A 26,416-nucleotide genomic window follows, 5' to 3' on the forward strand; every position below is an offset into this window, starting at 1 on the left:
GAGTGGCAGGCAGAGAGAGAGGGGGAGAAGCAGGCTCCCCCTGAGCAGAGAGCCCCACCTGGAGCTCCATCCCAAGACCCTGGGATCATGACATGAGCAGACACTTAACTAGGTGGCCGGAAGGCATGCCAGTTTAATTTAAAAAATTTTTTAAAGCTCTGACTAAATGCCCACATTATTTTTCTTTCTTGAGTCAGATTATATATATACTGAAAATGATGTGTGCACTCCAGGTCTGTACCCAACCCTGTTCTTGGCCATAGGTGCCTCTGGGACTATTAGAAACTCTAGCCAGAATAACTCCCAAGTAGTTCAGATTGTCCCCAAATAAATCACATTGGTTGTAATGATTATAATAACATGATTGTACAGTGTTATGTGCAGTACACTTCAGAATGTCTGTCTGCTTCCAAAGTTCTTTGTTCTGTAATAACAGCACAGACACACTATTACAAGCTTAAAAAATAAAAGGAAAGAAAAGGAAATCTACCCTTCCCCTGTGAAGAATAATAAGGGGTCCAAAAGCCCCAGAACACCCACAGTGAACCTCTCAATCCTAATTAAAAGCATTAATAGTAATTGAAAAGAGATCGGAAATTTATAAAAATCCAATTATTTTTCATTTGGGTCCTGATTCTTTCCCTTTATTTCATTGTCTACCTGCTTTCTTCTCTTGCTGGTAATACGTGCCACAGTTTCCATCATGAGAAGACTTATCTTCTCTCATTGCAGTAGGTCCACACCCTAAATTTTATTCACTATGGCAGAGTTTCTGTTAAGTATCTACCAATACCTGTTTAATTTAATTTGTGGAACTCACATCAATGGAGCTCACATCTTCCATTATTCCTTGTAGCTGTGTGTGTCCATATAGCTGTGTTCTAACTGCATCCTTTTAGCATCTCTTTTATTTCCGTTGACTTTTTCAGGGGTGCCTGGTGGCTCAGTCCTTAAGCATCTACCTTCATTCAGCTCAGGTCATAATAAATAAATAAATAAGATCTTTAAAGAAAAACCTTTTCGGGCAGGGATAATTCTGATCTTCCTTAGTACCTTACAGTTCCAGAACTTACTGTAGACATGCATCTCTTGGAAATCTTTGACTGTTTTTAGTTAAAACACAGTTGTGAGAACCAAGGCCAGGGAACCCTAGTATATCATATGGAAGACATTCTACATTTTAATAAGGTTTAGCTTGTATTGAGAGATGTTTTTATACATCCACATATGCATTTGGTCTTTTGACTTGCCTTTAAATGGTGGCAAAATATATTTTGTTTTTGTGACTCTAGTTCTTGATTTTTTTTTTAAATCTATTTGGTCTTTTATGGATTTGCCTAACGAAATTTAAGTTAGGCCTTCTTGTAATAAGAATGGAATACATTTAAAAATATAATCAGGATGACCTAGAAGTCTTGCTGTAGTTTTCTTTGGAAGGAAAAAAATGGGAATTTTCTGCTAGAGGAATTTGAGTCCTTGTGGGAATAAAAGGTTAACAAGGTAAAAATATGTTCTGAAATATGTTAGGATACAGGTGATCCTGGAGTAGAATTAATTATTTTGCTTTGGGGGTTCCTGGGTGCCTCAGTTGTTTAATTTGAGTTGGCTCAAATCGTGATCCCGGGTTTCTGGGATTGATCCCTGTGTGGGGCTCCCTGCTCAGTGGAGAGCCTTCCTTTATCTCCCTCGCCCTCTCCGTCTGCCCCCCCTACCCGGTCATGTGCTTTCTCTCTCTCTCTCTCCCCCATGCACACTCTCTCTTACTCTATCTCACATAAATAAAATCTTTTAAAAAATATTATTTGACTTTGATTTCCTGAGCCTTTGGCCTAAATCCAGCTTGATTCAAAATGTAGCGATACAGCAAAAATAACAATAGTACCTACCTCAACAAGTTTAGAGAAGTAAATGAGTTAATATGTCAGTATGATGGTTAATAAGTTAACACACTGACTAGAGCATGCTAAGGGCTCAATAAGGGTTAATCATTTTAATTACTAAAAGATATTATCATTATTATTATTTTATACTTTCTGATGGTGGCCAAGCCTGCAAAACTCTGGAATATTAAGCTAAGTACAGATTAATTGTCTTTAGAATCATACCAGCATCTGAATGACACTCTTTCAGTTAGGTTGTCAGCCAGCTCAATGCCAGGCAAGCCCAAGTTTGATAATCCACAGTTATGAAGAAGAAACATATATTGTTGTTGTTATTGTCTTTTTCAGAATAATTGCATATTTTCCCTCTTTTAAAGTCCTTGCTGTGTGTGTGTGTGTATATACACATACCTATGTATGTATATAAAAAGAAATAGACTCCATATCCAATGTGGGGCTTGAATTCATGCCTTGAGACCAAGAGGCACATGCTATACTGGCTGAGCCAGACAGGTGCCTCGAGCATTTTTCTTCTTTTCAAAAATGCGTATCTGCACATCTCTATATGTGTTAAAGTCTATCCAGTCTAGTTTGCTCCAGCACATATTCATTCTTTCTGTAAGACCTGTTTGCAAGATTTTTTTTTTAAGATTTTATTTATTTATTTGACAGAGATCACAAGTAGGCAGAGGGGCAGGCAGAGAGAGAAAGGAGGAAGCAGGCTTTCCGAGGAGCAGAGAGCCCAATGCAGGGCTCGATCCCAGGACCCCAGGATCATGACCTGAGCTGAAGGCAGAGGCTTTAACCCACTGAGTCACCCGGGCGCCCCTGTTTGCAAGATTTTGATGTCTTTAAAGGGGGAAATGTTTTACAGGCAAAACAGTGTGTTCCATTTTAATCTTGTTATTGTTGTTAAAAGAAATTTGTTATAGGAACACCTGGTGGCTTAGGCAGTTAAGTGGCTGCCTTTGACTCCGGTCATGATCCCAGGGTCCTGGGATGGAGTCCCACCATTGGGCTCATTGCTCAGCAGGGAGCCTGCTTCTCCGTCTGCCTCTGCCTGCCATTCTGCCTGCCTGTGCGCTCTCTCTCTCTCTCTGACAAATAAATAAAAGCTTAAAAAAAAGAAATTTGTTAAAAATGATCTGTTCTCTATATGTGCTTTTATAAAGTATAAACTCATTTTCTTTCTTACTGACTCATGAGATTGTTGTGTATCTTACTAGGTCACCAAGCGTGATGAAGACTCTTCTTTGATGCAACTAAAGGAAGAATTTAGAACCTACGAAGCTCTGCGGCGAGAACATGACTCCCAGATAGTGCAAATTGCTATGGAAGCAGGCTTACGAATTGCACCAGACCAATGGTCCTCTTTACTTTATGGAGACCAGACTCACAAGTCTCATATGCAGTCAATTATTGACAAGGTAGACCCTTTTTTGATCCTTACTTCTTGGACTAATATTGGAGTTTGGGTAATTCATGATTTAGTAATTTGTTTAATGAATGTATGTTAAAATGAATACTGTATGTCAGGCTCTTATAAATTACTTATCTGTAGCTGAGTATCATAGCTAGTCACATAGTAATTCCAGTTTGTTTATATAATTAGTGTATAATGACATCATTCATAAAAGATTTGACTAGTGTTATAATAAGTCATCCAGCACACTCTAGTATTCTTTTGAGAGTCTTCCATCTCTGTTATTGTTGCCTCTCTCCCTTGTTTTGTTCCCTGAGTTTTCATCATCGTGTTAACTAAACCCATCTTCTAAATGCCTTTATTGTTCTCCTGTAACAGCCATTCAGTCATCTGGAGAATGTATACATTAGGGTTTCTTATGATTCTTAGCAACAGTAATTTCACATAAGTTACCAATCATTCTAGGATTGATCATATTTTCAGTAAACTTATTTTTACTTTATCTCTTTGTTATGATAAGAAGATCACCAGAGTACATATGATCAGGCTCCATTAAGTGCTGTATTTAATTCTGTTAAAACTAGGGTAAATCCTGTAATTGTTTTAGTTGTAATTCAACATGAAATATACAAAAGTATAAAAAAAGTCTTAAAGCACCATGTAAATATATATGTTATAATAGCATTAACTTTTACTATTTTACCTTAAATACTTAAAACCAGCGAGATGATTATACTTTAGAGTCTACCCACATTTAATTTAAAGAAGTAAGATCAAGATGTAAGGGTAGATCAAATATAATATTATTGAACATTTATTGAGAGTTCACTGGTGCCTCGTTTTAAATAACCCATTTAATCCTTTCAATAACCCTGCGCTGTCCCAGGGAAGTAGATTAAGTACATTTCTCCAGGTTGGTATAGGTAATCAGTGACAGGGCTGGATCTGAAGTTGGGTGTACTAGTCTAGAATCCATGTTCTTAACCACCAGATCTTTCCAGACTATTCTGTCACTTCTTGTTATTCCCAGGATAGGATTATTTGCATGAATAGTGTATTGATGTCAAAGAACAATTGGGAAATGGTTTTCTATGCTTGTTATGTAATTTTCAGTATAATGTATATTACTTCTTTTGTCCTATAAATCTTTTCTAGATATCTTTGCTCAAACTTTACCTGCAACTCCTAGGTCTGAAATTATGCAACTGACTGATTATAATGTATTGAAACCTTAGTAATGGTCTCTTAAAAGAGTAACTTTCTACCTCTAAAGAGAAACTTGGCTGGGTTTTATAAAGATTCTACAAGGAGGTTGACCTTTTTGTGTGAATTAGACTATGTAGTTTATTCTGTAACAGTATCCTCACATCATGAGCAATAGTTTGAATTTACTATCCAGAGACCTTACAACAAACTGATAAACAGACTTCACAGTGGTGTGGCATCTTATTATCTAGAGTGGTATAACTTCCTGTGGTAACGAACACTGTCTAATGTGGTGATCACTAGCCACCCATGGCTGTTTAGCCCCCAGAATATATGACTGTGCAACTGAAGAGCTACATTTTTATTTTATTTTACTAATTTTAACTTAAATAGCCACATATTGCTAGTGGCTACTACTACATTGCTACTATACATATTGCCACTGTGTTGGACCTTACAGAGAATTTATTAAAAGTGATAATGAAAATCAGTAATCATAGTAAATTAATGGATAAGCATGAATTACCAGTTCACAAAGAAGAAACATATGTAATTGATAGAATAGAATTCAGCTCCAGTAATAATTAAATACACATTTAAAACTGACATTACAGGGGCACCTGGGTGACTCAGTGGGTTAAGCCTCTGCCTTCAGCTCAGGTCATGATCTCAGGGTCCTGGGTTCGAGCCTCAAAAGTATCAATTGCTACATTATTTATAAAGTAGAAAATAAGCAGATGGTTAAAGAAGTTACCTTTCTGGTCAGAACACGGTTATATGGCCATTAAAATTAGTTATTTCAAGACAGATACTCTCTTCAGCTGATAAATATCATTCAGTTTCTTTAAAAAAAAAAGTGAAATATTTGTATTGTCAGTGAGGAAACGTGGGTGTTGTCATTTTATTAGTACACTTTGAAGTACTTCTCTCTCTAATAAAAGTGGTTAGCAATAGAAAAATGCTTTTGTTGGGGTACCTGGGTGGCTCAGTGGATTAAAGCCTCTGCCTTCTGCTCAGGTCATGATCCCAGGGTCCTGGGATCAAGCCCCGCATCGGGCTCTCTGCTCGGCAGGGAGCCTGCTTCCCTTCCTCTCTCTCTGTCTGCCTCTCTGCCTACCTGTGATCTCTGTCTGTCAAATAAATAAAATATTTTTTAAATGCTTTTGTTAAAATACTAATGGTAGCCAAAACTGTAAGTTTATAAATTATAAATTTGTAAAAAGCATGCAAAGATGAAAAAATTGAATAAAGGCATGTTAGCATTTGAATGGTTATTTTTCATGTTTTTTAAAATGTATGCTTTTTTTTAAAAAATTACCTTTTAAAGAGTGACCTTTTACGGGAGCAAAAGTCTCATCTTTGTTAGTAAAAGGCATAGAGAGCTAAATGTTTCCAAGTAAGTTACTATAGCCTAATCAATTTCCCCTATTCAAAGTCCTATATATAGGGCCTCTCAGGGGAGTTAATGTAAGAAAGTCTGTCATTAATTAAGCTTGAGGAAAATACACAGCCAGATAACTTCCAAGAATCCCAAACCATTATAAGATTGTTTTCGAGTTGGAGTGGACTTTGGAAATTTTTTAGTCCATATCACAGATGGACTTCCGAGTGAGTCCGTAACGGCTGTGTCCGGTGTGGTGATTTTTGGTCTCGAACAGAACTTGAACTCAAGCTCAGTTTGACTGAGTTCAGTTTCATTGTTTTTGGTATTGTATAGCGTTCTCTCTAGACTCCAAATTTCAGTTCTCTGGAAGCACTCCAAGAGCCAAACTAATACAGTGCTCTAAGAACGTAAGATGGAGGGCGCCTGGGTGGCTCAGTGGGTTAAGCCGCTGCCTTCAGCTCAGGTCATGATCTCAGGGTCCTGGGATCGAGTCCCGCATCGGGCTCTCTGCTCAGCAGGGAGCCTGCTTCCTCCTCTCTCTCTCTGCCTGCCTCTCTGCCTACTTGTGATCTCTCTCTGTCATATAAATAAAATCTTAAAAAAAAAAAAAAAAGAACGTAAGATGGAAAGAGTATACTTCCAAATTGAGGAATTGAGAAAGGGTCAGACACATTTGAGGATTGTGCCATCAGAGGGAAGAGAGTTTATAGTCTGCCAGGCTGTGAAGGCAGGGGAGTATGGGGTTTGCTCAGGCACCAGTAATCCAGTCTGGCCAAAGCCTGGAATGTATGGGAGGATAAAATTAAATGTAGTAAGTTGCAAAAATGATTGCAATATTACACATAGTTTTTACTTTAAAAGGATTAGCTGGGTTTTGGAAAGTTAATATTTATCTTTCTTAAGTTGCAGACCCCAGCCTCTTTTGCACAAAGTGTTCAGGAACTAACAATTGCTCTCCAGCGAACTGGAGATCCAGCAAATTTGAACCGACTAAGACCCCATTTGGAGCTATTGGCAAACATTGACCCTAGTCCAGGTAAATTAACCCCAAGGGAAATTAATGGACTGTCCTTTGTGTGCCTCAGTGCTGCTCAGTGATTCTTTTAATTACCTTTTGTTACATTCCTTTTAGACACTGTGTAAGTTTCTGGCCCCAGCCTTGTATCTATATCCTTATTGCTTCAAACCTTTTTACTTACTGTTCACTTCACCAGGGAAGTAGATTCACTCTAGGATCCTTCGTTTTCTTTTTCTCATATAACAGAATTATGCTCTATTTACTGTTCTTATCTATTTTGACAAAACACAAGTTCACTAATTTTTTTCTATATTCTGTGTCCTTAGTTGCCGTTTTCTTGGTCCCATTTTTTGCCCTTTCTGTGATGATAATGTCTCTCATTCATCAAGCATCCTCTCTTGCACATCTTTACTTTGTCAACCCTTTTCTTGTTCCTTCCCCTTGACCTGAAAATCACCCAACCTTCATTTTTCACATCAAAGGTATTTTAGCTTGTGTTCTGCTGCTGTCCCTGTGTTTTATTCCTGCTCCTGACCTTCACAAGTAATTCCCCAGTTTCAAATTCCAGAGACGGCTTCTCAGTCCTCAAATTACTTGATTTCTCTTTAGTATTTGATGATGTTGTCGACCAGTTCCTCAATATAGGGACTCTCTTGATACTGTATCTTTCTCTACTCTCATAATTTCCTTCTGACTTCTCTAAATTGTGCTTCTTATTTTGACCCATTCTTCGCTCCTGCCCACTAAGGAGTAGGCCAGTTGTGTTCTTGGAATTTTGTTTCCTTTGCATTTTGTTGATGATGGTCATTCATTCCCACCACTGGTGTTACTCTCTGGAGAAAATAGGCTCCCAGATATCTCTATCATCATTATCTCTTCATCACTCCAGATTGACTTTCCCAAATGCTTTCCGAGATTCTTCATAGTCTCTTCTGTTCTTCAAAGCGGATTCTTCTTCACTTGATACAGCTCTTCTTCCTGTGTTCTGTGTTAAATGACCTCTTTGTCTGAGGTATTTACACTTAAAACCCAAGTCTTTTGTCTTAGCTCATATCTTTTCCTTTTACTCTTTCTACATACGATTTGGGACAACAGGATCTGTCTGTTCTTTCACAATATCCCTCTATCCCATGCCAGTTAATACTGCATTGGTGAGGGCCTTGTTCTTTTTCCTGAGACCGGATGCCTTCCATTTTCTGCTACTCTTAATTCTGTTTTTAGTTCAGTCCACATACTGCTGCAAAATAAATCACATCTCTGATCTTATTTCTGTGCTCATAAACTTTCAGTGACACCCCATTGCTTATTGAATAAGGTTTGGAAATCTTGACAGTGGCATTTCGGGGCCCTCTATTTTTTTCTTTCTTCTTCTTTTTTTTTTTTAAATCTACCTTTGTCGAATTTACTGTCACTTGGGTACCTGGGTGGCTCAGTCAGTTAAGGTCTGTCTTTAGTTCAGGTCATGATCTCAGGGTCCTGGGATCGAGTCCCCATCGGGCTCCCTGCTCAGTGAAGAGCCTTCGTCCTCTCTCTCTGCTACTCCCCCTGCTTGTGTGCTTGCACACTCTCTTTCTCAAATAAATCAAATCTTTAAAAAAAAAAATTTACTCTCAAAATTGCTTAAATCAGACCAGGTCGAATATAGTCCTAGAGCCCAGTCATTTTTCTTTTTTCACTATTATGCTTTGCTCTTTCTGAGCAATCAGAAGAGCACTTTCACCCCATCAAGCACCAACCTTTTGGTCTATAGCTGTGCCGGTATGGGCTGCTATCCTTGTGAAACAGTGGATAAACTGTACCTCTCCGCTAAGGCCTCTCCCCCTTCTCATGTTCCTAATATCATCTTGTCAAGTATGTCATTCCAGTATCCTCTGTTTCTTATATGATCAAGTTGTCTTCTCTACTGGAGTATTTCTGTCAACATACAGACATCCTATTACTCTTGTTAACATAACCCCCTTGGACACTATTTGCCATCCACCTACTACTGTTTTTCTCCTTTTTTTTTTTTTTAAAAAACATGCTCTGAACTCACTGCAGTCAGGCATTTATCTCTATTGTTCAACGAAAACTGTTTTGTCAAGGTCACAGGTGACTTCCATGAAGTTAATTCCAGACATAACTTCTTGGTTCTCATTTGTTTGACCTGTTAGCAGCATTTAATGTTGTTGTTCACTTTCTGATCCTCTTAACGCTTTTTTCACTTGACTTTCCTATTTTCCTTCTCATTTTATGGGACCCTCCTTTGAGCCTCCTTTGCTAATTTCTCATCTCTATAGCCTCTCACTTTTGGATTGCTCCCAGAGTTTAATACATGTATCTCTTTTCTAATTATACCCATGTCCTAGATAATATTGTCTAGTCTCATAACTTTAAATATTATTTATATGACTCACAAATTTACTATATTTTGTCAGTTCTGAAGCCCACGTTTCTTTCGATCTTATCATTTCTGAAATTGGGATGCATCTGTGTAATGACATGTAATTTAATTAACACTCTTTTTATTTTGGTGACACATAAAATAATGGTGTATTTTGCAATTGATTTAGATTCTGTGAAACATGTAGTATATCCAGCCCATACTTTCTTCCTGAATTCTTTTGTATATCCACCTCCTTGTTCAGCATGCAGCAGGCCTATTTGAATATCTAGTAATTTCAAACTTAGGGGCACCTGAGTGGCTCAGATCGTTAAGCGTCTGCCTTTGGCTCAGGTCATGATCCCAGGATTCTGGGATGGAGCCCCACGTTGGGCTTCCTGCTCAGCAGGGAGTCTACTTCTCCCTCCCTTCTGCCTCTTCCCCTGCTTTTGCTCTCTCTGTCTCTCTCTCAAATAAATAAATTTAAAAGGCTCAGAAAAGGGGGGTGCACTTGGGTGGCTTAGTGGGTTGAGCCTCTGCCTTCGGCTCAGCTCAGGTCATGGTCTCAGGATCCTGGGGATCCAGCTTAGCACTGGGCTCTCTGCTCAGCAGGGAGCCTGCTTCCTCCTCTCCTTCTGCCTGCTGCTCTGCCTACTTGTGATCTCTCTCTCTGTCAAATAAATAAATAAAATCTTTATTAAAAAAATAATTTCAAACATTCTGTCTAAAAGTGAGTTCCAGGTACCTTAACACACACCCCACCTTCCTTTCCTTTTAGTGGCAACTCCAACCTTCCATTTCATTTCCTCAGTCCAAACACCTTGGAGATCTCTTCAACTCTTCTTGCTCACGTGTGGTACCTCTGATCCAGCAGCATACCCTGGAGGTCCTTCCCTTTAAAATCCACGGAGAATCCATCTGCTCATCACCTTCAGTGCTACCATCCTCTCTCTCTTCAGGGATTACAGAATCGCCTCCTGTTCTGTCTGGTTTTAGCATAGGAGCTAGAGTGATCCTGCTAGCAGTCTGCTCAGAAATTCTCCAGAACTGATTGAGCCCCGTGTTGGGTTCCACACTCAGCATGGAGTCGGCTTCAGATTCTCCCCCTTGCCCTGCTCGCACACACATGTGTGCACTCTCGCTCACTCTCTAAAAATAAATGAAATCTTAAAGAATTCTCCAGTGCTTTCCATTGTTCAGTAAAAGTGAAAATCTTTTCTGTGACCTCACATGATCTGGGGTTCTTACCTTTTTCTAAGCTTATTTTCTATTCTTTTCCACCTAACTCACTCTTTTTCAGTTTCATCTCTGTGGAACATGCCAGGCATACTCCCATATCCCCATCTTCCCACTTACTCTTTTTCCCTAGAACATTTTTGTCCTAATGTATCCACAAGGCACACTCATCCCATTTTTTCAGGTCTTTAATCAAATGTAACCTTCTCAAGGAGACATTCTCAGGCCACCCAGTCTAAAATTTTATACATACCTGTCCGTGCTCTATTTATTCAAGTCATCATTATCTAAATTGTTTTATTTTGATTATCTTATTTACTGTCTGTCTCCTCTCCTTGGATATAATGGGTTTTTGTTTTGATCACTGTTGGTTCCCTAGCAAGTAGAACAATACCTGGGACTTAGTAGGTGTTCCCAACAATACTTTGTTGTATGACAGTTCTCTTCACCTTTTCTAGATATTCTTTTTTTTTTTTTCAAGTGAAACTCCCATGTGTCCTTCAAAGCCTTATTCACAGCCATCACCTAGAAGTCTTTCAGAGTGTCTCCAGTGGGAAGTCCTCTCTGTATTTGTGTTCTCACTTTTTATATTTTCTCCTAGAGAACATTTTGTATTTGTGGTTAACTTTCCCTTTATAAAAATCACAGCACTGTCACTAGATAAATATTAAATGAAGATGGTATAGCAGAGTTGCTTTATATAATGACTCTTCTATTCAGTTTCTTTAAACATTCTGTTTACCAATATGTCATCTATGCAGAATTTCAAAATGGACATTACAAATTGGCTAGTCCAGAGTTAACTTTTGTTCGGTCCACACAGTGTTGGTCTGCACAATATTCTAAATTTTTTAGGTAAAACTTAAAACTGGGTAATTTCACATGAAAATCTCAAATTTTAGTATTCCCTGGGGAACAGCGGTATATCGGGAGTGCCATCCTTACATCGTCACATAACAGCAATCAGCTGAAGTTGAATCGTAACCATTACCTTAGATGGGGCCACACTCTCCAGTTCAGCCTAGTCCCTGCCTCTTATCTCTCTGTTGTCATTCCCAACCCTAAGTGTCTAATGGTGGTCGCCATTTATTGTCTGGCCTACTTAATTTATGTTACATTCCCTGTCCCTGTAGTTACTTTAGTTTAGAATCCATTCCTTAAAATGATTTTTTAGGAGAATATGTTATTACCTGAAAAGCTGTATGAAGCCTAACTTAATTTCACTGAAGGGCTGACACTAACCCTTTTATTAGTTTAATATTGGACAAAATACTGAATCACATCATTTTAAAATGTTTTTTAATTTGTTGTGTAGATGCTCCTCCTCCTACTTGGGAGCAGCTAGAAAATGGGCTGGTTGCTGTGCGGACTGTGGTACATGGGCTGGTAGACTATATCCAGAACCATAGCAAAAAGGGAGCAGATCAACAGCAGGTAAGGGGGACGTTGGAGACTTAGAAGTAAGCCACTGTGGGTGTTATGACAGATACAAACAAAACCCACAAGATGACATGAGTATTTTGAGACTCTGACTATAGAAACTATAAATTAGTTTAATATGGCTTATAGCCAATTTAATGGATTAGTGTGGTAATTTTATCTGGCAACAGTGGAATTAAATAATCCTGTTAGTTGTACTGGAGTCATTTTTCACTTTGGATGTGTAGTAGCATTTGATTCTGTGCTAAAGGTTCTATGTTAAATAAAATGATCCTCATTGGTTACTGTTACATTATAGTTTGATAATATATATCACTTTTTAATGCTGTATCTGTCCAGAACTATTCATATATTTGTAAATGCTTCTTCTGTAGTAGTAGTTTAACATTTTCATTCATATAAGGTCTGTTGTGCAAGTGGGCCAGATTTTTCTTCAAATACTTTGAAGTATACAGCAGTAAAATGTCTAATGTTATGGCTACAGTTTTTCATTTTATTCTGCTCTTGGGGATTTATGTTAGGTTCGCTAGATCTTTTATTTTGCCATAATAAGCTTGTGAAATTAAAGCTTTGTTATTAATTTATCTGGTTCAGGTAAATATTAACAATAGGTTATTCAGTATTTCTTTTTTCTTTGAGAGGCATGAAACATTAAGTTCCATTCACTATCCTGCTGAGTAGCGGGGCACCTGGCTGACTTGGTAGAGCATGCGACTCTTGATCTCAGGGTTGTGAGTTCGAACCCCCATATTGGGTGTAGAGATTACTTAAAAATAAAATCTTCTTTTAAAAAACTATCCTGCTGAGTAGAATAATATGGATACATTTTTCCTAAATAATCTAAGCATAGATCAGACTTTATTTTATGATAAGAAATAAAATATTAAAAACTTTTTCATGTTTTATTACACGTCATGAAGAACGTAACAATAAGATTAATCTTTTAAGTTCTATCGATAGGTGATAAAATGAATAAAATTTCCTTTAGCTTGGGCGCCTGGGTGGCTCAGTGGGTTAAGCCGCTGCCTTCGGCTCAGGTCATGATCTCAGGGTCCTGGGATTGAGTCCCACATCGGGCTCTCTGCTCGGCAGGGAGCCTGCTTCCCTCTCTCTCTCTCTCTGCCTGCCTCTCCGTCTACTTGTGATCTCTCTCTGTCAAATAAATAAATAAAATCTTTAAAAAAAAAAAAAATTTCCTTTAGCTTTGTATTGTGTTTGATACTTTTGTTAACTCCCAAGTCCATCCTCCTTTCTTATACTAGAAAATAATAATTTCATTTGTACTTGTAGAGATACTGTAAGTCCTTGATAAGTTCTTCTGCATATCAAGAATTGGTTACAGAGTATTTTTCATTTTTAGATAGAGCCCACTGTAGTCTTGTGTTGTGTCATAGGAAAACCTAATTGTAAATATAGCTAATACTACACATTGTCCAAAACAAATATTAGAACACATATTAAACATTGGAAAGCCCTAAACTCCAGTGGTTTGTTTTTCCATTATAAACCTGGAAAGAAAATGATAAAGCTGTCATAGATTTAATCTAGGAGTTACATGATGCTACATGTTGGAGAATTAATGCCAACATATCAAAAAATCAGGACCCCGTTCTTTATAATTAATTTATTTTTGGACTCTGAGACTGTAGACAGAATGGCTTTCTAACACTTTTGCTCTGGGCAGGCTAGATAATTGTGTGAGTTAGTTTGAATCAGTGTCTAATGTTTTAACTTTGGTCTCAGCCTCCACAGCATAGCAAATATAAAACATACATGTGTCGAGATATGAAGCAGAGAGGAGGATGCCCTCGTGGGGCCAGCTGTACATTTGCACACTCACAGGAGGAACTGGAGAAGTAAGTGTGAAACTCAACCTTCTAATAACTTGTTATGAAATAAGGTAGAGTTACTAAGTAGAATAATTTGCCACTGTTAGGAAACAGAAAAGGAGCAGCTACATTCTCTTTAATGAATGGGAAAAGGTTAGAAAGAAATACAGATATTTTAAAAAAGAAAACCAAGGCAGTTTCTTCAGCTTTAATTATATTGTGCCCACAAATAGAAAACTAAATATAGAAGTGAGTCATTTGCACTACCAAAAAAAATTAAACTCTAAAAATTTTCATTAATTTTAACTAGTTGAATAATGTATTTCCAATTGAAAAATTTGCCCTTTGTTCTGTTCACCAAATTGTTTTATTACCAGGTGTAACTTCACAGATTGTTTTAAATTTCAAAGATCAGATAATTCCAGTGATGGTACATTTCCCAGCACATAGTAGAAAGAAAAGAAAAGAAAACCTTTTAATTTTTTTATAAAGCCAGTGTAACATTGCCACTAAACTTGACAAAGATAGGACAATTGAAGAAAATACCAGTCCATCCTCACATGTTAATATTTTTAAAATCCCAAGTATTAGAATTCAATAATACATTAAAGTAGGCACCATGAAGTGCAAAGATAACACAGTATAGTTACGTTAGGTTTAGAATCAAATGTTCATAATAGATCAAAATTATTTAATAGAAGAAAGCTGTTATAGACACTTCCTCAGCATAATTGTATCTTAAAAGCTAGTATGATTACATGATGCTCAACTTGTAAACTATTAGATTCAGTCTCATTCAAGTTGACAGTAAGACAAAATTGAGTAGTAGTAAGACCACTACTTCAGTGAAATCTCAGAATATTAACATGAGGATTGTTAGGACCTAACAAAATAACTTGCTGAGAAAAGTAAATATGTACAAATAGCCAGAAAATTTCTGAAAAAATAAGTTTCAAACAGATTAGACTAACAACTATTAAGGTGTATCATGAGCTGCAGTGCACAAAGACTGTGGTGTTAGCAAAGGAACAGATAGAACCATGAAATACGATGGAAAATCTAGAAAGAATACCAGACACAATAGGAACTGAGCGTTTGTGCTGAAGGTAGCATTTCATCAGTAACAAAGAAGATGACATGGAACAACTGCTATCCATTTGAAAAATAATTAGAACTCAATTCTTACCTTTATATCAAAATGAATTCTAAATGCTTTAGAGATTTAAATCTTTAAGAAGGCAACCTGTACTTAGAGATCTTTTCTGTTGTTACTTAATCTTATAATAGGAAAGAATTTTTGAAAGACAACCCAGCATCCATGAAAGAGAAGATTGATGAATATGATTACATAAAAATAATCTAAGATGTGGCCCAAACACCACAATTAAAAATAAAAGATTGGTGAGGAAATGAGGACTGACATCCCCAATATAAAATGAGTTACTACACATCTGTAAGGAGAAGAACCAGTAAATGCAGGGATCATGAACGATAGGCAATTCATAGAAGGATACTAAAAAAAAAAGTGTAAAACAATGTCACCTTCACTGATTGTTTGAATACAAATGAAAACAAAATTTTCAGGGGCACCCATATGGCTCAGTCGATGAAGCAGTAGGACTCTTGGTTTCCGCTCAGTTCATGATTTCAGAGTCCTGAGATGGAAGGGCAAGGGTGTCAGGCTCCCTGCTCTGCCATTGTCTGCTAATCCCTCCCCCACACCCTCCACGCATGCGTATGCATGTATGTTGTGTGCTTCCTAAGTAAAATCTTTTTTAAAATGACATTTTGAACTAGCAAATTAAGAGAGACTGTGATACTACCTAGTGTTCGATGAAATAATGGAAAAGGCCATTTCTTTTATTACCATTAGAAGTTACAATAGTTTTAGAGCATTATAACAATTTCTAATGTACATACATTAGACTTAAAATTCTCTTCTGGTTAGTCACACAAGGATGCAAGGACATATACATAAGTATCCGTTACTGCATTGTTTTAATAGCAAAAAATCAGAAACAACCTAAAATGTACCAACATAAAGGAATATCCAGGTTACAAAGTAGAAGGAGAAGTTACTCATATATGACCCTATTTCTGTTCATAATAGTCTTACATACATATTAATCTTAAGGCAGGGTATAGAGGGAAAAGTCTGTATGATTATGTACCAAACTGTTTACAGTGGTTACACCTAAGGAGTATTGTCTCCTCTCCACTCCTCTGAAATTTGTCAGATATGGGAAACATTCAGGAAGAAAACATTATTCTTAAGGGGGTTTGTTTTTGAGATACTTTTTCAGTGTCCTAGCAGGTGTAAATAGATTTTCTTTCACTGTTGAGGAACAAGGGTACTGAATTTGGATGGCTTAATAGTTTTACTGTGGTTAGATTTAGAATCTACATGCCTTTTATACCCCAGTGTCTGTTTAAATTTGGGCATTATTCTGTATTGTTTATATTCATCCACTTTTAAAATAATTTCAGTTTTGTGTAGGTGCACATTAACATGAGAATCTTGGAATCATATCAGATACAAAGTACTATGCTTAATTTAAAAATTTTTAATGGAATAAATGGTAAATTTTTCTCTGCACACTGGCTTTTTGTTTTATAGTTAATTTATAATATAGGTTAACTGTATCCTAAGGCATATGGGGGAAAGCTAAAGTAAAATATTTCAGGAACTGTCCCCTAAAGATTTTTCTACCCCCTCCAATGTTTCAGAAATAGAAATTACAGTAAAAGTAAGTTATAATACAGATATTACTTAGTATGATCTGTGATATTATAAATACTCATTATAAGGAATTTTATACTTAGTGTGTTGCCTGAGATTTTGTAGTATCTACACACACAAAGTTGATAACTATGGCTGATGTTTCAAGAGAATTTCTAGAAAGTAATGTTCTTAGTATCTTAGTATCTTTTCCTTTGATCTGTTTCTCAAATATATTTTAATTCTTGGTTTTGTTTTTATAATTTTGGGTTTTAGTGTGTGACTTTGCTTTCTGTGTAGGTTTCGTAAAATGAATAAACGCCTAGTTCCCAGAAGACCCCTGAGTGCCTCTTTGGGTCAACTTAATGAGGTGGGCCTGCCTTCAGCAGCTGTCCTTCCAGATGAAGGCGCAGTGGATCTGCCTAGCAGAAAAACCCCTGCTCTGCCAAATGGAATTGTATCAGCAGGGAGTACAGTAACACAGCTGATTCCACGAGGGACAGATGCCACCTATGATTCTAGTCTGAAGCCAGGAAAGATAGATCATCTGAGCAGTAGCGCCCCTGGATCTCCTCCTGACCTGTACGTCATTTTTCCTAGCTGTTATTTAAAGTTTTTTCTTTACAAACAAAGTAGAGGGAAGAAAGAATAATCAGAGTTTAATTAAAAAAACAAACAAACAGCCCACTTCATTTTTGGTTTTATTTTGTTCTTTATTTCCTGTTTTAGTGATTTTTTTAAGAAACAATTAGCATAAATGAACTAAGATCAAAGTTTATGAAATTTATAGAAGAACGGACTATTGGGGAGAAAAGTTTCCCAAATTAAGGCTTTTTAAAAAAAAAACATTTTACAATTTGTGTATATTAGAAGTATTTTTGAGACCTTTAACTTGACTTGTAGAATCTTACTCCTTTAGGCTAGAATCTGTCCCTAAGAGTATTTCTGCCTTACCTGTGAATCCACATCCTGTACCTCCAAGGGGGCCGACAGATTTGCCTCCAATGCCTGTCACCAAACCACTTCAGATGGTACCACGAGGTTCTCAGTTATACCCAGCACAGCAGGCAGATGTTTATTACCAGGATCCTCGAGGAGCTGCTCCACCGTTTGAACCAGCACCGTATCAGCAGGGTAATGATTTTTTATGTTGCTCTCTTTCCTTAGGAGTTATGAGAATAATTCTAAGAAAGAGTGATCGTATTTGCAGCAGGCTCAAGATAAATAAATGCGTTTATGTGATCCTTTGGAAAAAGCAGAGATTTTATGACCAACTAAATAGTACAAAATAAGTGAATTAACAGAGGTATATCAAGCAAACTGCCTATCATGGGAAGCTAGTTGTATATTAAATATGTACATATAGTCATGTATAGTTACACAAGTCACCCAAGTAAACAATAGAAACTTACTTAACTAAGGCAGTATATATTTTCCTTACCAAAATTTTATTCAAGCGTGCGAAAGAATTTAATATTATAGTGAGTATAAATTAAACACACAGAGTATGTTTTTCTTGGTTTCATTTATCACCTAATATTTTTTTCTGGGCCGTGTTTTATATACGAATAAAAAGTAGCATACATACTGTAGAGAGTTAATAGTGTAGAATCAATATTAGTAAAGAAATAGTATAAGTAAACATACCTTATATATGTGTGTGCTTGTATTTGTGCTAAAAACTAAGCATTCAGTTGTGGTTAATGTTAATGTGATAGGGATTAATGCAAGACTCAAGGGAGATCACTGAGAACTTGCAGAATCAAAAAGACTTTATGAAAGAATGCCCTAAAAGTATGGGAATAAAAAGATAAATTTATGAATGGATTGCAAAGATGACAGTCTAGAGTTGAGGAGGAGTAAGGGGACTTGGTACACCGGGTATGATTATTGAGGCCTGTATTAGTGTGGTGGGAAAGAAGAAGAAGGGATTTGAGAAAATAGTCAAATTTGGGAAATTAGCTTTAATGACAATACTAGTTATGGATAGCGAAGGAGTGGAGATGACGGAGGCTTCACATATACAACTCCTGTGCAAAATAGGAACACTGATTTTTAAAGTGTTGGGTCTCTGTCAGAGACTGTGTGGTGCTATTATTTTTTTAAACTGAAGAAGATTAAAAGTGTTCTCCATTTCCTTTTCCCAAGGTTGTCTCAATTTTGAATTAGTAATGTCTTCTCTGCTTCCTAAAGAATAGCTTTAAATTGGTATGGCATTATTACTGCATGAAAAAATCTGATGAAAGTTTTTTGTGTCAAAGTTCCTTTGGGCCATCCATCACAGGAAATATTCATCTACTTTTGTTAAGATGACCTTAAATACACTGTATCAGTCAAGGTCCAGAGTCAGAGATCAAAAATCATGGTTGCTGTATTGAGCAGAAAGAGGTTGATTGCAGGGAGTTGGGGTGCCTATAGAATCCGTGGAAGTACTGCAAAAGCAGGCTGAAACTAGGCCTGGAGGAGTGAGTCCCAGAAGCAGATACTGAAAAAGCCTGTTAATAGTGAGGAAGCAGGGCGCCTGGGTGGCTCAGTTGGTTAAGCAACTGCCTTCGGCTCAGGTCATGATTCTGGAGTCCTGGGATCAAGTCCCGCATCGGGCTCCCAGCTCCACATGGAGTCTGCTTCTTCCTCTGACCTTCTCCCTTCTCATGCTTTCTTTCATTCTCTTTCTCTCAGATGGATAAATAAAATCTTTAAGAAACAAACAAAAAAAAAAAAGTGTGGAAACAGGGTACCTGGGTGGCTCAATTGTTAAGGCGTCTGCCTTCAGCTCAGGTCATGACCCCAGGGTTCTGGGATGGAGCCTGCTTCTCTCTCCCTCTGCCTCTCCTCCAGTTTGTGCATGCACGGTCTCTCTCTTGCATGCATGCACACTCTCAAATAAATCTCTAATTTAAAAAAAAAAAAAAAAGGCAATAGAAAAAGGAAGCATGGGTCCTATCTGTGTGCCAGGATCATATCACTTGAAGCCAAAGTCTGAAAATTGGGAAGCCACTGCTACAACTCTTGTCTCCAGAGCTCTGCAGTAGCAGAATTGATCTGTGTATGCCACATTCCTTTCCACTTAACTCTACTTCACATTCAGATTTCATGTGAGTGATTTGTGGAACCTGAATTTCAGGGAAATGTAATCTTTAACTTTCCAATATTTGCGTTGCATTAAGGCATAGCAGAAAAGATGGTCAAACAACTGAGAGAGCCACTCTGCTATTATAAATTATCAGTAGATTAGTTTTTTCAATGACTTTTAAGGATTAAGGTTAATTTTTGTTTATTTTTTCATAAAACTAACCTGACTATGGCAGAGGGGAAAACATGTAAAGAAATGAGTGGATTATTAATTCTTTAGTGTTGATGTATATTAAAAGGAAAAATATAGAAAAATAGATTGGCTTATTGTTACTTTTGGTTCCTTTTTTATATTGTACAGGTATGTACTATACTACACCACCACAGTGTGTGTCTCGCTTTGTCAGACCTCCGCCATCTGCTCCTGAACCTGGTCCTCCCTACTTGGATCATTATCCGCCCTATCTCCAAGATCGTGTAGTCAACTCTCAGTATGGCACCCAGCCACAGCAGTACCCACCTATGTACCCACCACACTATGACGGCCGCCGAATGTACCCTGCTCAGTCTTACACAAGAGAGGAGATTTTCCGAGAAAGTCCTATACCCATTGAGGTTCCACCTGCTGCAGTACCATCCTATGTACCAGAATCCAGAGAAAGATACCAACAGATGGAGGGTTACTATCCAGTGGCTCCTCATCCAACTCAGATCAGACCTTCATACAGAGTATGCTGGTTGTTTTTTTTTTTTTCTTACTATGTAGATTTAATTTGATTATTGGTTGTAGTGATTTACCTTTTTGCCATGGTAGTAACCCTTTGTTCGATCAATTCTTTTTTACAAGAAAGCTTCCCCCTTCCTTTTTTTCCCATCTTTTCACAATTTGGGCAGAGTTGTTTTTTTGTTTTGGGTTTTCTTTTTTTTAACTTAATATTAAAGGGGGAAAAAAATCCTACCCCATTCCCTCTAACCCTACTTAGTTTCAGAACTTTAGTTTTATTAACATTTCTAGATCCACATTTGACCCTTGAGCAATGCAGGCATTAAGGTGCGCAGTGCCCCCCATGCAGTTGAAAAACACTTGTAACTTTTGACTCCCCAAAAAACTTAACTACTAATAGCTTACTGTTGACCAGAAGCCTAACATAAACTGTCAGTTAACACATATTTTGTATGTTATATGTATTATATGCTGTATTCTTAAAATATGGTAAGCTAGAGAAAAGAAAATGTTATTAAAATCATTAGAGAAAATATATTTACAGAACTGTTTTTATTGGAAAAAAAAAAATGTGTAAGTGGCCCTGTGCGGCTCAAGCATCAAATGTATTTGAAATTATGGTCTCTGGCCAAGGAAAAGAAATTTAAATTTGCTCTTTGGGAAAACCTCAAGAGTTTTGAAGGGCTTTGTTTTATTTTGCTTTGTTTTACTAAGGCTTAGTATGTTCAGATACTGATATGAACACATAAAACCTATTCAAAAGATGTGCTAAATGAGCTAATGTGTTTTGAAATTCTTTTTCAGTTTTTACTAATCTTTGCATTTCCAGGACTCTCCTTATAGCCGGCTTCCTCCTCCTCCTCCTCAGCCCCATCCTAGTCTAGATGAGCTACATCGAAGACGAAAGGAAATAATGGCCCAGCTAGAGGAAAGGAAGGTCATCTCTCCACCTCCTTTTGCACCTTCGCCAACATTGCCTCCTACCTTTCATCAAGAGGAAGTAAGCACATAATTTTTATTTTATTATTATTTTTTAAAGATTTTGTTTGCTTATTTGACAGATAGAGATCACAAGTAGGCAGAGGGGCAGGCAGAGAGACAGAGAGAGAGAAAGAAGCATGCTCCCCGCCGAGCAGAGAGGCTGACATGGGGCTCGATCCCAGGACCCTAGGACCATGACCCAAGCCAAAGGCAGAGGCCCCGATCCACTGAGCCACCCAGGCACCCCTAGCACATCATTTTTAGTCTCATTTATCATTTTTTCCTTCATCAGTTGTTTGTTGCATGTCTTATTTAAGTATTAAGTAATCTTGGCTATTTCTAAAATTATGAATATACTTTTTTTGTGTGTTTCTTCTAAAAGGTTTATTTTATTTTACATTTAGATCTACAGTCCATCTAGAATTGATTTGTGTTACTGTGTTAGGCGTAGAGATCCATTTTTTCCCCAAAGGATATCTCATTGATCTAGTACCATTTAATGAAAAGACCCATCTTTTCCCTAGTGTCCAGAAGTCACCATAATCATAATCCAGTCACCTTTGTCATAATCAGGTGACTATAAATGTTTCTGGACTCTTTTGTTTCATTGATTTATTTCTCTGTCTTTGCACCAATACCACATTGTTTTACAATAGTTTTATAACAGATGGCTAATGAGTACTTCAAATAATACGGCTAAGCCAAATTCAGTTATACTGTAAGCATAAAATGTACACTGGATCTGAAGATTTAGTACACCCCAGGAATACAACATTTCATTAATTTCCTTTTTTCATTAATGAATTTCTTAATTATATATTAAAATGATAATACTTTAGCAGTGCCTTGGATAGCTCAGTTGCTTAAGCATCCAATTCTTTTTTTTTTTTTTTAAGATTTTATTTATTTAGCATCCAATTTGTGATCGCAGCTCAGGTCTTGATCTCAGGGTCATGAATTCAAGCCCCATGTTGGGCTCCACACAGGGCATGGAGCCTACTTAAAAAAAAAAAATGATAATACTTTGGATGTATTAGATTAAACAGAATGTATTATTAAAATTAATTTTACCTGTTTATTTTTTTTATGTGACTGACAGAAATTTTAAAAATTATATATGTAGGTCTCATTGTATTTCCATTAGGATTGAGCCTGCTTCTTCCTCTCCCTCTTCTCCTCCCCTCCCCCTGGTACTCTCTCAAATAATAAATAAATGTAAATTCATACATTATAAGAATAAAAAACATAGAGAAATTTCTCCAAAATCCCATTTTATGTATCATTGTAAGTTTATTATAAGTTTCAACTTTCTAAATACATTTCAACCTTTGTGTGCATAAACTAACCTATTACTTTTTAATAGAATCATTTAGTAATATATCCTGTGGTTTTGTTTATATTTACATTTTCTGTTTATTGTTTTTACTTGACCAATTATCCTGTATATTTTTCTTTGTCAGTATATAAATTTATCTAGTTCTTTTTAACAGCCACATAATATATTAGGGTGGGACCGGGTAAGCACTCTTGTTAATAGGTCATATCTTTAAAAAGCTAGCTGTTCTACATGAAGTTATCATGTGAAGGAGAAATAAAGAGATAAAATTTTTAAATCAAGATAGGACAAAACAGTTTATAAACAATAGAAATGGGAGTTGTGGGTGAAAATGATTAATATTTATGAACAGCAAAACCCTCTGTCACTATAGAAAACCAGTAATGATGACTGAAAAGAGATTTTTTTTTTTTAAGATGGGGGAGGCATAGAACCACTTAGATATGTCAATAGCCCCTATGTTACCAGTATATCAATGTATATATATTTCTGATAAAGTTCTAGTCATAGTACTGGCCTATAATGGTGTAGCCTTAAATCAGCTGTGTTCTCATATGGATCTGAGGAACATATGAGGTAGTATACTTAAAAAATACTTTGAAAACTGTAAAACTTTACACAAATGTCAGTATTGTGATTTTAATAAAAATACATTAGACCTAGAATAGCTTTTCTGTTACTATATAATTTCAGGACTCATCAAGAAAATTCAGTATCTTACCCTTTTCACTTCACAGAATCAACCTAAGGATGAGAATTTATTTAAAATATGAATTAATGCTATTAAAGAGATTTCAGTAAAAAAGTTACTGCATCATGATGCACTATATAGAATATTCTAAGCTACATTTTAAGTAGTTTTTAATGCTCTTGTTTACCTGGAATGTTCTTAAAAGAAACAATGAGGAGTGTCCAGCAAAACTAGGACGTGGTACATATTAGTTTAAGTGTTGACTTCCATTGATAAAGAAGATGAGTAAACCTCCTCCATAATCCCATCTTCACTTGTGTATTTTTCATAGTCTACAGAAATCTTCTGTTGTAACAGATCAGATAATCATGTTGTTTTAGCCTATGGTGTTCTACGACATTCCTGCTTTTTCTGTGTTGTTACTTGTAAGACCCATTTTCTATACATATATATATACTTTTGTCCCCCCATCTGTAGTTTCTGGATGAAGACTTGAAGGTAGCTGGGAAATACAAAGGAAATGATTATAGCCAGTATTCTCCCTGGTCATGTGACACCATCGGCTCCTACATTGGAACCAAAGATGCAAAACCCAAAGATGTGGTGGCAGCGGGGAGTGTGGAAATGATGGTATGTCTGATACTAAGTCATAATGAATACAAATGAAGATGAACCTGATGAATCAGGCCCCATTAACAGTTAGACACAAATAATTGAGATTTCCTTAAGAATTTCAGACCATATTCTATATGATGTGAATTGAATTATGTTTAAACTATATGGATTTTTGTTTCTTTCAGGTAAAGCATAAATCTTCTAATGCATATCTAGATAGACAAAGAAGATCATTTACTGTATTTCTGAGCAGCCAACAGTTAACCAAACAACTGTTTAGAACCCAAATTAAATTATTTTGTATGATTAATCGGGATCTTGGATTTCTTGTTCAAGTAAATTATAACTTTTACAGCTCTGAGGTTTAAACAATGAAGTTGAATCTAATGAGCAGCAGTAGTATTTGAGTCAGAATTGAGCTAGTAAGCTTCAAGTGAACTTGAAATACATAGAAATGTATTATAATTGCTCAATTTTATTTTTATGTGTCTAATATTAAGCTAGTTAATATATATACATACATATATATGTATGTATAAATATATATATACATATATATGTATGTATATATATTAATATATGTATGTATATATTAATATATGTATGTATATATATATATTAATTGCTTCTTTATTTTTTAAAGAAATAAAACTTTATAGAAGTAGTTAAATCTTCTTGTATATACCTCCCCAATCTCATTTTTCTTCCTTCCATCTTCCCTGGAGGTAACCTTTATCTTGAATTGAAACTTTATCATTTCATGGATACTTTTAGACTATTCCTAAACAATTTTGGTTTGTACGTTTATAGGTCTTATATATATTACATACTTCAACTTGCATTTTCATTCAACTTTGTTTTTGAGATGTATCCAAAGTTATAGGTCAGGTTCTTTAATTTTAACTGCTTTTATCAAATACCATTGTATGATAACTGGTGTTGTATAGTAAATAGATATACAAATTATTTCTTTTCCTGGCTACAGGGAGTTTGCTCCTCCCTCTCCCTCTCCCTCTGCCCCGTTCCCTGTTCATGCTCTCTCTCTCTCTCTCTCAGATAAGTAAAATCTTAAAATGGGTGGAGGATTATTATATTAAAACCAACATTAGCAAAATAAGACTCATTTCCTTAAATCTCTCAAAAATAAAAATATTTGTCAACCTAACCTAGATAGAATTGAAAATCTCCCAAATGGTTGAAAGACCATTAGTGTTTTTCAGAAATTAGTGTGCATATAAATTATGTCAGAGTCTAAGTAGAACATGTTAAAATGCAGTTCCTAATTCGGTAAGACCGGGGTGGGACCTGAGATTCTGCATTTCCAATGAGTTCCCACATGATGCTGCTGCTGCTGCTATGGCCCTCAAACTATATTTTGAGCAACAAATGGCAACCAGTTAGATTTCTTTTTCTATCTATCTTGGAACTTATTTCTAATTGGAATCTCTTTGAAACATCTGCATAGGCACTTCATATTTTTAGGCAGTGGTTTTCTAACTATTGAGTTTTGAAATTGATGGGTCTTTTTTATGTTAAGAATAATGTAGAATAACAGTATAAATATAGGAGCACATACAGTAAGAGGTAAATATCTATCATGAAATTATATCTGTATATTAGAATGTATATACACGAACTGGGTCATGATGTAAGATGTATTTCTTATTGTGATCGGAGGTTTAAAAAGCAATGTTTACAATGACAAGCAAATTATTTTAGTCCTACCTATAAAGATGTTATACTTTTTTCTTTTAAACCTTACCACAGAGCTGGAGGAAATAATGTTAGAGATCTAAGTGTAGGGTGGATTTCTCATTTTACTTTTTCCCAGAATGTGGAGAGTAAAGGAATGAGAGACCAGCGGCTGGATCTTCAGAGAAGAGCAGCAGAAACCAGTGATGATGACCTTATCCCATTTGGAGACCGACCAACTGTATCTCGGTTTGGTGCCATCTCTCGAACCTCCAAAACAATATATCAGGGTGCTGGTCCAATGCAGGCCATGGCACCTCAAGGAGCTCCCACAAAACCTATTAATATTTCAGGTAAGAATTGAAGGTAAGCTGATCTAGTGGGTTCTTATTCATGACTTTCAGCTGCCATTCCTACTCCCCATTTACTGTGAGTACTTTTCATAATCTTCCAAGGCAGTAATCTTTTTTAAACTCTTGCATAGTATTATCCCTGTAGATAGGTAATTAATAACCCAGAGAATTCTAAGGGTACAAACTAAAATGTCTCTTTGTGAAGATTGCCTATGTTAGTTGTGTGTTAATAGCTGTGTTGCTTTTATTAAAATAATACATTCTCATTTTAAAAAATTGAAATGGGTGCCTGGGTGGCTAAGTTGGTTAAGTGTTGGACTCTTGATCGCAATTCAGGTCTTGATCTCAGGGTTGTGAGTTCGAGTTCTATCAAAATAAAGGAAAAGAAAGAAAGAGTTACAAAGACTGGTATCTTTCAGTAAGGAAAAAACAGACATCAGTACCCTCTTACATTA

At 36.4% G+C, this 26,416-nt stretch overlaps 1 protein-coding gene across 3 annotated transcripts in view; it reads left to right on the forward strand.

The window, feature by feature from the left end:
• The window catches only part of RC3H1 (ring finger and CCCH-type domains 1), an 84,272-nt gene that overhangs the window by 44,695 nt on the left and 13,161 nt on the right, over nucleotides 1–26,416 (forward strand). For all 3 annotated transcript variants that reach the window (XM_044267375.1, XM_044267377.1, XM_044267376.1), the window contains exons 6-15: nucleotides 3,107–3,307; nucleotides 6,797–6,929; nucleotides 11,825–11,943; nucleotides 13,693–13,805; nucleotides 16,798–17,079; nucleotides 17,417–17,631; nucleotides 19,931–20,298; nucleotides 21,123–21,293; nucleotides 23,779–23,931; nucleotides 25,748–25,961. In XM_044267375.1, the coding sequence (XP_044123310.1) occupies nucleotides 3,107–3,307; nucleotides 6,797–6,929; nucleotides 11,825–11,943; nucleotides 13,693–13,805; nucleotides 16,798–17,079; nucleotides 17,417–17,631; nucleotides 19,931–20,298; nucleotides 21,123–21,293; nucleotides 23,779–23,931; nucleotides 25,748–25,961 (1,969 nt within the window). The remainder of the gene's footprint in view (nucleotides 1–3,106; nucleotides 3,308–6,796; nucleotides 6,930–11,824; nucleotides 11,944–13,692; nucleotides 13,806–16,797; nucleotides 17,080–17,416; nucleotides 17,632–19,930; nucleotides 20,299–21,122; nucleotides 21,294–23,778; nucleotides 23,932–25,747; nucleotides 25,962–26,416) is intronic.

This window comes from Neovison vison, chromosome 10 (assembly GCF_020171115.1).
Source record: "Neovison vison isolate M4711 chromosome 10, ASM_NN_V1, whole genome shotgun sequence".
NCBI classification, from domain to species: Eukaryota; Metazoa; Chordata; class Mammalia; order Carnivora; family Mustelidae; genus Neogale; species Neogale vison.